This window comes from Mustela nigripes, chromosome 8, assembly GCF_022355385.1.
Source record: "Mustela nigripes isolate SB6536 chromosome 8, MUSNIG.SB6536, whole genome shotgun sequence".
NCBI classification, from domain to species: domain Eukaryota; kingdom Metazoa; phylum Chordata; class Mammalia; order Carnivora; family Mustelidae; genus Mustela; species Mustela nigripes.
In genome coordinates, this window is record NC_081564.1 from 5,852,595 (window position 1) to 5,862,987 (window position 10,393).

At 48.1% G+C, this 10,393-nt stretch overlaps 1 protein-coding gene and 1 long non-coding RNA gene across 3 annotated transcripts; one reads left to right on the forward strand and one right to left on the reverse strand.

Annotated features, from left to right (window-relative positions):
* SNRNP35 (small nuclear ribonucleoprotein U11/U12 subunit 35) lies at nt 1-6,089 on the reverse strand. 2 transcript variants are annotated; one of them, XM_059408263.1, is made up of 2 exons: nt 6,005-6,089; nt 1-873 (listed from the first exon to the last, which is right to left on the reverse strand). In XM_059408263.1, exon 2 carries the CDS (start codon nt 868-870, stop codon nt 130-132), a length of 741 nt encoding a protein of 246 aa, XP_059264246.1. In that variant the 5' UTR covers nt 871-873; nt 6,005-6,089; the 3' UTR covers nt 1-129. The 2 variants fall into 2 exon arrangements, with proteins under 2 accessions (XP_059264246.1, XP_059264247.1); XM_059408264.1 differs by lacking the exon at nt 6,005-6,089 and adding an exon at nt 5,805-5,995.
* Nucleotides 6,090-6,525: 436 nt separating this feature from the next.
* LOC132023091 (uncharacterized) lies at nt 6,526-9,966 on the forward strand. Its single transcript, XR_009405850.1, has 2 exons — nt 6,526-6,613; nt 9,451-9,966. It is a non-coding gene; the product is annotated as an uncharacterized LOC132023091 (long non-coding RNA).
* The last annotated feature ends 427 nt before the right edge of the window (nt 9,967-10,393 follow it).

A 10,393-nucleotide genomic window follows, 5' to 3' on the forward strand; every position in this document is an offset into this window, starting at 1 on the left:
TCCCATCACCATCAGCAAGTTTTATTCAAGCCCCGGACATACACACTGTATAACAGCAACACAGATCTCTCTGGGCTTCTGTCTAGACTGTGTCGTCGTCGTCTGGGTGCTGGTGGGGGCGCTGGGCCTCTATTTACTTCGGTCCCTCTTGTCCCTCCCCTTGGCTCTGTCATCTCTGAAGTCCCTCTCTCTGTCCCAGTCACTTTCTGGCCACACCCTGGCTGGCTCTCTGTCCTGCCATCTCCTCTCCCGGCCACGGTCGTGGTCTCGGTCCCTTGTCCGGGAGTCCCAGTGTCTTTCTCGAGACCGAGATCGCTCCCGCTTTTCCCTTTTCCCCTCTCTGTATTGGTCATTTTTAACAATCGGCAAATTAATGGGTTTTCGGAAAGGCCGATCGCGCCCCCCAAACCTTAGCTGCCCGGATTCCTTCTTCCCCCCGAGACCCCCTCCAAGTCGCCGAGGGATCCAGCCTTTGAGGGTCCTTTCCAGCTCGTAGTCGACAAATATCTCATGCTGGTCAATAACCAGGCCGTCCGCATCCCGGTAGGCTTTGATCAGAGAACGCTCCTCCTTGTATTCGATGAAGGCATAGCCCTTGGAAAAGCCCGTGACCAAGTCCCTCACCAGCCTAAGCCGCCGGATGTCCCCATAGCGGGAAAATACTTCCTTCAACTTCTCCTCCTTGGTCTGCAAGTTTAGTCTTGCCACAAACAGGGTGAGGAGGGGGTCTCCTGTGACGCCTTTGTTGGGGGTGTATCGAGCCAACATTGCCCTCCAGACGGCGCGATCGTGTGGGTCTTCATCGGTGCCGTCGATGCTGCCTGCTTTAAGCGGGTCATACTCCTTGGCAATGGGCATCCAATCGTTCATGTTCTAGGAGGGATCACAGCAAGCCTTTATGGAGCACCTACTATGACCTACTCATTTCATCCTTATAACAAACAACCCCATGAAGTAGATACTGTTACTCCCTCCTTCAGTAGGGAAGGAAGCAGGACCCAGAGCCAGAGGCCTCCCAGTCACAGAGCGGATGGAACAGTATCAAAGCCAGACAGTGGGGCTCCACTATGTGACGTGGTCACCCGCTGCTCTACACTCCATCCCGGGAAGAAGCAAGGGGCAACGTGCTTGAATTTGGACCATCCGTGCACCATCCAATTTAGTCACATCAGGACACTCACCAACTACATGACAACGTGGCAACGCAGATCAAAATCCAGGCTCACCTTTCAGGCTAAAATGGTCATAGGAAAACCAGCCTGGGAACGGCTATGAAAAATGGTGTTTTTATTTTTTATTTTTTTAAAGGTTTTATTTGACACAGAGAAAGGGATCACAAGTAGGCAGAGAAATAGGCAGAGAGAGAGGAGGAAGCAGGCTCCCCACTGACCAGAGAGCCCCATGGGGGGCTTAATCCCAGGACCCTGAGATCATGACCTGAGCCGAAGGCAGAGGCTTAACCCACTGAGCCACCCAGGTGCCCCCCAAAATGGTGTTTTTAAAAGCTCTTTACTGTCAAGTATTTCAAACATGTACCCACATAGAGAATGGCATAGCCCTCCACAAACTCGTCACCTGACTCTGACCAACACGTGGCCAGTCTTACTTCATTTGTGCCTCACTTGCATTCCCACTCCTAGATGACTCTGAAAGAAATTCTAGATCCTACATGCTCTTCTATGAATGTTCTGGTATGCGTCCTTAAAAGATAAGAAAGGGAAGGACTGTTGGTAAAACACAAAACTACAAAGGAAAATGGTGCTTTGGATGTGGTATTTTGCAACAGGTAGCATAGCTGAAATTACAGCAACCCGGCAGCAACCGACTCCGGTTCAAAAGCAACATGGGCTTTCTTCCCAATCCCCTGGCTGATAATCTGTTCATGCCTGAAGGCCTGGGAACTGACTGCAAAGGTAACTTTAGCCCTGCAAAGATACTGCAACTGTGATTCATTCTGATACAGGAATTTTTTTTTAAGATTTTATTTATTTATTTGACAGATCACAAGTAGGCAGAGAGGTAGACGGGGTGGGGAGGGGGGAAACCAGGCTCCCCACTGAGCAGGGAGCCCGATGCGGGGCTCGATCCCAGGACTCTGGGATTGTGACCTGAGCCGAAGGCAGAGGCTTTAACCCACTGAGCCACCCAGGTGCCCCAGAATTTTTTTTTTTAAGAGGATGGGAAAGTTGAAGTTGAGAGGAGAGGCTGCTGATACGGTAACTGATAAACATTCTGGGGAATTGGCTGGAATAATACAGTTTGCCAACATTTCAGACACCGCTACTGCTCACGTGACCGCCTCTATAAAACTTTAGAGCCATAACTGAGATTCGTTACCTTAAAACCAGGACTCCAGGTGCTTAGCCAGCTCAATGAGCAGAGCATGTGACCCCTGATCTAGGGGTCATGAATTCCAGCCCCACGTTGGCTGCAGAGCTGGCTTTTATAAACAAACAAATGAGGGCTCTATCAAATTTATGAGTAATCTCATTCATAATATCTTTCCATGATATTTATTAAAATATCTATAATTTTTCCCCTCTTACTTGTATTTTCCTCAAGGATCTTTTTACTTTTCTTTTTCTTCATCTGATGGGTCATGGAGGGAGGGTGCACTATGGGATTATTTTCCCAGTAAAAAGACCAAACACAGAATAAAATCCAAAATCAATGGCACTGCACTCAAGACCTCTGACTGTCACTTATCATTTCACCACAGCCACTGCAAGATCTTCTTTACCCAGGATTGCTCCTCATCCTTAAATGCGCTCTATCCCCCAGCTCCGGGTCCTCCTCTGTGCAATTTCCTCTCCTGGGAACAGTGTGTCTTCCTTTCCACATCTCCACTTACAGAAACTCTATTGATCCTTCCAAGCTGCTTCGGCAGGAAGCAAATTCATCTGTCCCATAGCTCAGGGCACCTCTTCTGTAATACCAAGCACATTTTCCCTGAACACACAGCAAATATTCTTTAGTCTAGTGTATGCTTTGCTTTATCTCCCTTCTAGGACACTTCCTGATGAAGACTACGAACTGAGAGGCAAAACCACCTTATACCGTCCGCCACCACAGTATAAAAGGAGGGTATATATGCCCGTCATCGTTAACCAGCAACTTTAGAGAAGGCAGCTCTGGTATCCTTATCCGTAAAAGGATAAAAAAACAGCTCGAGTGGCGAGATGAGAGGGTTTCAGTCCCTCTGGGGGCTGCCTCTAACTCACTGTCTCCTCTCTTGTGGCTGGAACTTCTCCATATGAAAAAAAGAAGAAAGTAAGAGGGAGCGCTATGTTGTTTGACTCTCTCCCTGCTCTAGTCTCTAAACAATTCCATTCTACTGGCCCTACCATTCTAGACCACACTCCCTATCCTCCATCACAGGGTTGCAGACACACACGCAAGGACCATACTTATTAGAGTTAACTTGTATCGAAGACTTAGGAGGTGCCGGGCACCTTGCTAAGCACTTAATTCCCCTCCCCTTGCAACACTGTCAGGACACAGGTTCTACTATTAGTGCCATTTCAGGTGAGACAGACACACAAAAAGCTTTCTTTTGCCCCAAATCACAAGGCCAAGAAGTAGCTTTGCCAGGGAGTTACATTCAAGGGCTTTGACCACTCCAGAGCTGGACTTGAGCTCTTAGTATTTCCTTAGATGGCTGTCATAAAGTAGAAAACTGTGAAGGTGGGGAGAGCAAAAACAACTACGAAAACCAAGAGGATTCTGTGTTTTTGAGGCTGAGGAAGAATCCCTTCCAAGAAGAAAGGTCATAAAAGATCCATCAAATAAAACTGATATTATTCTCCACTGAACTCCTGTTCAAAGCCTTAAGAATTCTTTAATGTATGAAAGACATTAGGGTTCAAAGCCTACAGTCAAGAAAGAATTCTTGAGACATTTCAGTGCAAAAACGTGGTTTCATTAAAGCATGGGGACAGGACCTGAGGGCAGAAAGAGCTGCACCCTCCCAACTTTCAAGTTGGGAGGGGGTTACGGATCGTGGCAATCTCTAGGAATTTTGGAAACAAGGTTTCCAGGACTTTCAGGGGGCTGGCTATTTTCCAATAAAACCTTAGTCATGAGACCCCTGATGTATATCGGTGGGTCATATGCTTGGGGAATGATTGCCAACACGATCTTGAGGGGACGGAGATAAAGGGAGTTTCCAAAGGAATTTTTTTTTTTTTTTTTTTTTTTTTAAAGATTTTATCCATTTATTTGACAGAGAGAAATTACAAGTACACTGAGAGGCAGGCAGAGAGAGAGAGAAGGAAGCAGGCTCCCTGCCGAGCAGAGAGCCTGATGCGGGACTCGATCCCAGGACCCTGAGATCATGACCTGAGCCGAAGGCAGCGGCTTAACCCACTGAGCCACCCAGGCGCCCCTCCAAAGGAATTTTTGTATGTTCAAGTAGACTCACAGGATCCTGGGGTTTGGGCTAAGACTGCCTTTTGCCCTTAGCAAAGTATCAGCATCAAGGCAGCTGGGTCCCTAGAGGAATGTCACTCTGCCCGTTTCCAGGACTTGTCAGAGGGTTGTAGGTAGGAAGGAAATTTAATCATTTTTCTGCTGCCTTTGTATCCCACATCGTTCTTCAAATTAAAATCTGAAGAGCATTACAAGGGAGAGTCTGAATTTTCTTTCTCCTTCGTGGGTATACTTCTATCATTATTAAATGCCAGGGCGCCCGGGTAGCTAAGCCCATTCATTAAGTGTCTGCCTTCAGCTTAGGTCACCTCTCAGGGACCAGGGAAGGAGCCCCACACGGGGGTCCCTGCTCAGTGAGGAGTCTGCATCTGCTTCTCCCGCTCCGTCTGCCCCTTAGCCCCCTGCTAGTTTTCTCTGTCTGTCTCAAATAAATAAAATCTTAAAAAACAAAAACAAAAAACCTAAGTGGCATGAAAAAGAAAGGAAGGGAGAGGAGGGGAGAAGAGGAAAGGAAGAAAACTAAAACCAAGCGCCAGGAGAGCAGCAAGCTTCACGGTTTCTCATCCATCTTCCTGGGAGTATCCCCTCCTCTGCTGCCTTAGGTTGAGATTTCCAGTTTCTTCGGTCAATGTTACCATTTCATAAACATTCATAAATCTTAAATGAGGAGCGCCTGGGTGGCTCAGTGGATTAAGCCGCTGCCTTCAGCTCAGGTCATGATCTCAGGGTCTCCGATCGAGCCCCGCATCGGGCTCTCTGCTCGGCGGGGAGCCTGCTTCCCCCTTTCTCTCTGCCTGCCTCTCTGCCTGCTTGTGATCTCTCTCTGTCAAATAAATAAATAAAAATCTTTAAAAGTAAATAAATAAATCTCAAATGAGATGCGAGCGATGAATGGTGGGGGATGAAGGTAGACGGGGAAATTAATCATTACAGACAAAAGAGCGGAAAGGGAACAAGAACACGAGATCCTGAGAACACCAGGGTTAAGACCTAGTCCGTCCAAAGCTTAAATCCTCTGAAAAACGTAGCTACGTGCCCCTTCACTAGGTTATGGTGAAGCTTAGGTAGGACAGTGTCTGTGGATGTGCTTTATAGTTAGAACGCATGATGCAGATCCGTTATTACGACACCGTCCAACAAAGCGTGGAAAAGTGTGCTTCCCCTTTCTAAAGCCCCCGAGTTTAGAATATTCCCGCGCTTTGCATCCAAGCGCGAAACCCACGGAGCCCTCCCGCGCATGCGCAGTGGCGCCGCGGCCGCGAAGGCGGAAGTCTGGGTGGGAAAGCCTGTGCTCCTAGCAGCCCCGCCGCACCTCGGTCCGGACCGCTGGCCCTCGAGGCTGCCCCCCCTCCCCGCCAAAACCCCCAGTCTCTCACCCTCTGAGTGGGAGAAGGGGCTCTTCTTCCACCCCAGCTACCGCCCCCGCTTTCCGCAACACAACCCCAGAAGGGCTTCCCCCGACTTTGCCAGGCTTCAACATGGCGGCCCCTCCACGAGTGGACGCAAGGTCCGGCTCGAATTCCCTCGTCCTTCCCGTCGGAGTGGGCCCTCCTGCCGCCAGGCCGCTCCCACTTACCTCAGCAAGGCTCCGGCTTCCCTTCGCACTGAAGCCAGCGGACTCCGCGGACTCCAAGCGCCGGGAGATTCCTGGCGCTTGCCCGAACGGACCTTTATATTGGAAGAAGCAGATTCGCCACGAGCAGTGTTTTGTTTTGTTTTTCCTTTTAAGAAACTTAATCCACGTGTATTGAGCCTCGAGGGTATATCATCGCCGAAGAGAAGAAGCTTTCCGTTTTTCTAATTTTTTGCACGACGACCGAAATTGCTTAATTGGACGATTGAGTTGAAAGACTATCGAATGTGCGGTTAGTCGTCTGGGAGGAGCGGACTCGCCCTCCGTAGCGAAGGGGTCTGTCCCCTCGGCGCGACTGTCATCCCTCAACACTCACTTTGGGAATGGGATTATATCCTGGTGTCTTCAGAGAATGCGTGTGCTGGTTCCCACTGAAGAAGAAAAAGGGTCAGGGAAGGGCTGACCACCCTGACTCCATCTTGCACCAGCCTCCATTTTGTGGGGTTCTCCGAAGAGCAGCCCCTCTCGGAATCCTGATAAACATGCCGAGGTTTGAACCCCTGGAAGGTTGCCTCCGTCTCGCAGCCTTGAGCAAAAGAGGGCAGCTGATAGGTGGGCAAACCCCTACCCGCTGAAATTTTTCCCTCGCGGGGGTAAACCAGGCTCGGGCACACCAACGGAGTGGGATGGTGCTTCGCCCTTTGCAAACCGCATTAAAGAGTGGTCGTCTTTTTCCTCGCTCATAGGCTCGCTCCAGAGGTTTTTCCCTTAACAGTGTGGAGCAGCGGCGGCAAAAGTGTGCAACAGCCTAATTACCTCCCGCGGAGGTCTGGACCTGCCGCAGTGAGCACCGCAGCCCCGTGTCGCCTCTCTTAGGGCAGCTCCTATAATGGGGGCCTGGGGGGGGGGGGTTCCCCACCTCGGTAGTGCTCAGGAGACGTTTCTTTCTTTCCTTCCCCCCTCCTCCCGCTTTAAGATTTTATTTTATTTTATTTAGATTTTATTTATTTGACAGAGGTCATAAGTAGGCAGAGAGAGGAGGAAGCAGGCTCCCTGCTGAGCAGAGAGCCTGATGTGGGGCTCGAACCCAGGACCCGGGGATCATGACCTGAGCTGAAGGCAGAGGATTAATCCACTGAGCCACCCAGGTGCCCCAAGATTTTATTTTTAAATACTCTATATACCCAAGGTGGGGCTCGAACTCGGGACCCTGAGATCAAGCGTCTCATGCTCCAGGGACTGAGCCAGTCGGGCACCTTGAGACTTTCTGGGGGGAGAGTTCCTCGTTTCAGAACTGTTAGCCCTTCAGGGGAGGGTTCCTCCGATACAGAATGGGTACCAGTCTCTCAGAAACAGCTTTTGATGATCAGCCTGCTGATTGTACAGATAAAAACTATGGCCCCTGGGCACCCGGGTGGCTAATGATCTGGTTTCTGCTCAGGTCATGATCTCAGGGTTGTGAGCTGGAACCCTGCCCCAGGCTCCTTGTTGAGTGGGGAGTTCAGTGTGGAGTCTGCTACTCTCCCGCTCCCTCTGCCCACCACCGCTGGAGCTCACTGGCTCTCTAAACAGATAAATAAAATCTTAAAACAAACAAAAACCCATGGCCCGGGGAGCTTCCTCAACCTGGGTTCAGATCACTAAATATTATTTAAAACGTCACTGGCCTTGTTGGGGCACCTTTGACGTCCCTAAACTGGTATATTTAAGAACACAGTTGGAAAGGGGAAGCTATCATACTTCACAAAATCAGTGGAAGCCTGTTTCAGTTGGTGGTTATAAGCCCTCAAAAGAAACGACTCAGGGATAGCAGCTGTAAAAGAAAAAAAACTCAAAAGTCAAAGATGAAAGCAATTAGAACAACGCAACACTGAATCAGAAATTATTCCACATCTTCCATTTCCAGTTCTCCGTCCCCCACGGCATGCTTTCTACTTTTTCTGTTATATGCTGGTCCTAAACAGAACTTAATCTTGCAAAAGACTTTCCTAACCCAAAAGAAAATTCGAAAGAGTTCACTTGACAACTAATTTGGACTATCAGGGCCCTTAATCCAGACCCTTCTGACCTTTACCAACGAGTATGCATGCTTGTTGGACCTATACAGGACCAAGAATGGATGAATAAAGCTGGGTAGGAAAACTCCTCACAAGACTTTGAACTTACCCATAATGAGGCCCTAGAAAAAAACTTCTAATACAGCTGCAAATTAAGTCAAAATGATGTCCCATATGTGGGCACCTCAAATAAATTAGAAGGCAGTACAAAACGAAACAATAAAAGGAAGAACTTGCTTTACAATTTTTTGATAGATTCGAAAAAGTGTTTGTCCAAAATTCTGGAACCCTTAGATTGGATAAAAGATCAAATTGTTTTAATCCGAGTTTCTAGAGGACTTCTTTACTCTGTCTCAACTCGGGTCAGACAACATGACCCTGACCAGCAGACCAAACTCCTCATGGTCTAGCATGATTGGCAAAGATGATCAGCTAATAACAAAATAAATTTTAAAAAATTAAAACATTTTTTTAACTTAAAAAAATTTTTTTTTAAGATTTTATTTATTTGACAGAGAGAGAGAGATCACAGGTAGGCAGAGAGGCAGGCAGAGAGAGAGGGGGAAGCAGGCTCTCTGCTCAGCAGATGCGGGGCTCAAACCCAGGACCCCGAAACCACGACCTGAGCCGAAGGCAGCGGCTCCACCCACTGAGCCACCCAGGCACCCCAACTTAAAAAAATTTTTTTCAAAAGAATTAATGGCTAACCTTATGGCTCTACAAATGGCAAACTCCAAATCCATGTTAAAACGATAAAACCTGTTTCTTTTGCAAAAACCTGGACATTTCAGGGATACCTGGCTGGCTTATTCAGTAGGATGAGCCACTCTTGATCTCAGGGTCATGAGTTCAAGCCCCACATTGGGCATGGAGCCTACTTAAAAGAATCGTAAACAAAGCAAACAAAAACAAAAAAACCTGGAACTTTCAAAAAGGAATGCTTGAAATACAAAAGATGGCTCCAAAAGATAAAAAAAAAATCATGGGGCTCCTGGGTGCTGCAGTCAGTTAAGCATCTGACTCTTGAATTTGGCACAGGTTATGATCTCAGGGTCCTGAGATCAAGACCTGAGTCTGGCTCCATGCTGGACATGGAGCCAGCTTAGGATTCTTTTCTCCCTCTTCCTCTGCACATGCCCCCCGCCCCACAACCCCATTCACACGTGCATACATGTGTGCACTCTCTCTCTCTCAAAAAAAAAAAAAAAAAAAAACCCACAAATCTCAAAACCAATTCCTCTATCAGATTAGAGATGTTCCAAGGACAAAATGGGGATTTTTTTCCCCTTTCTCCCTAGCAAACCCCAATGGAGAAACTCTCATAACAATTCAGAATGAAGATGGTTTTATTCTTCTTTTTACGATATAATTTGATTAATTAATTTATTTCAGAGAGAGAGTGTGAGCCGGAGGAGGAGCAGTGGGGGAAGGACAGACAGACTGCGCCCAGTCCTACCACCCCAAGATCGCAACCCGAATGAAAATCATGAGTTGGATGCTGACCCACCCAGGCACCTCCAAGACATTCTTATAGACACTAGAGCAACTCCTTCAATCCTCAACTCCTGGATCTATTTTCTAGTCCCCTGCCTCAAGAATACAAAAGCACTTAATCATGATCAGGGTCACTAATCAGCCACCAACTGTCCCATTATCTCAACCCCTAGAGTTCATTCTTGGCACTCAACAAGGCAAAACAAAATGGTACCCTCATCACCAGCACTTTTTTTTATTTTTTTAAGTAGTCTCCATACCCAACGTGGCGTTCAAACTCAGGACCCTAAGTCACTACTCTACCAACTGAGCCAACCGGGCACATCAACTTCCAGCACTTTTGTTAGGAAGAAATTTTTTGCAGGCTTACCAGGCCTATATTTCCTATGACTAAATAAAAATGAAGTACTGCTACATTTGCCTTCTCGCTCTTCAGAATTCCTAACTGATCTGTCCAGTACTTCCCCCTAGTCAGTCCACTGCCCCGACCCTCACCTCTCCCCGACTCCCCCCTGCCCCTCTCCCCGCACCAACCCCGTTCCTAAATGTGCTCCCCGACCAATTGTGGGCAACCTCTTCTACCAGTATAGGACACATAATCTTCACTCCCCCAGTAACTATTCAAATTGATCCATTAAAGGCCGTAAGGTAGGGGCGCCTGGGTGGCTCAGTGGTTGGGCCGCTGCCTTCGGCTCAGGTCATGATCTCAGGGTCCTGGGATCGAGTCCCGCGTCGGGCTCTCTGCTCGGCAGGGAGCCTGCTTCCTCCTCTCTCTCTCTCTCTGCCTGCCTCTCTGCCTACTTGTGATTTCTCTCTGTCAAATAAATAAATAAAATCTTTT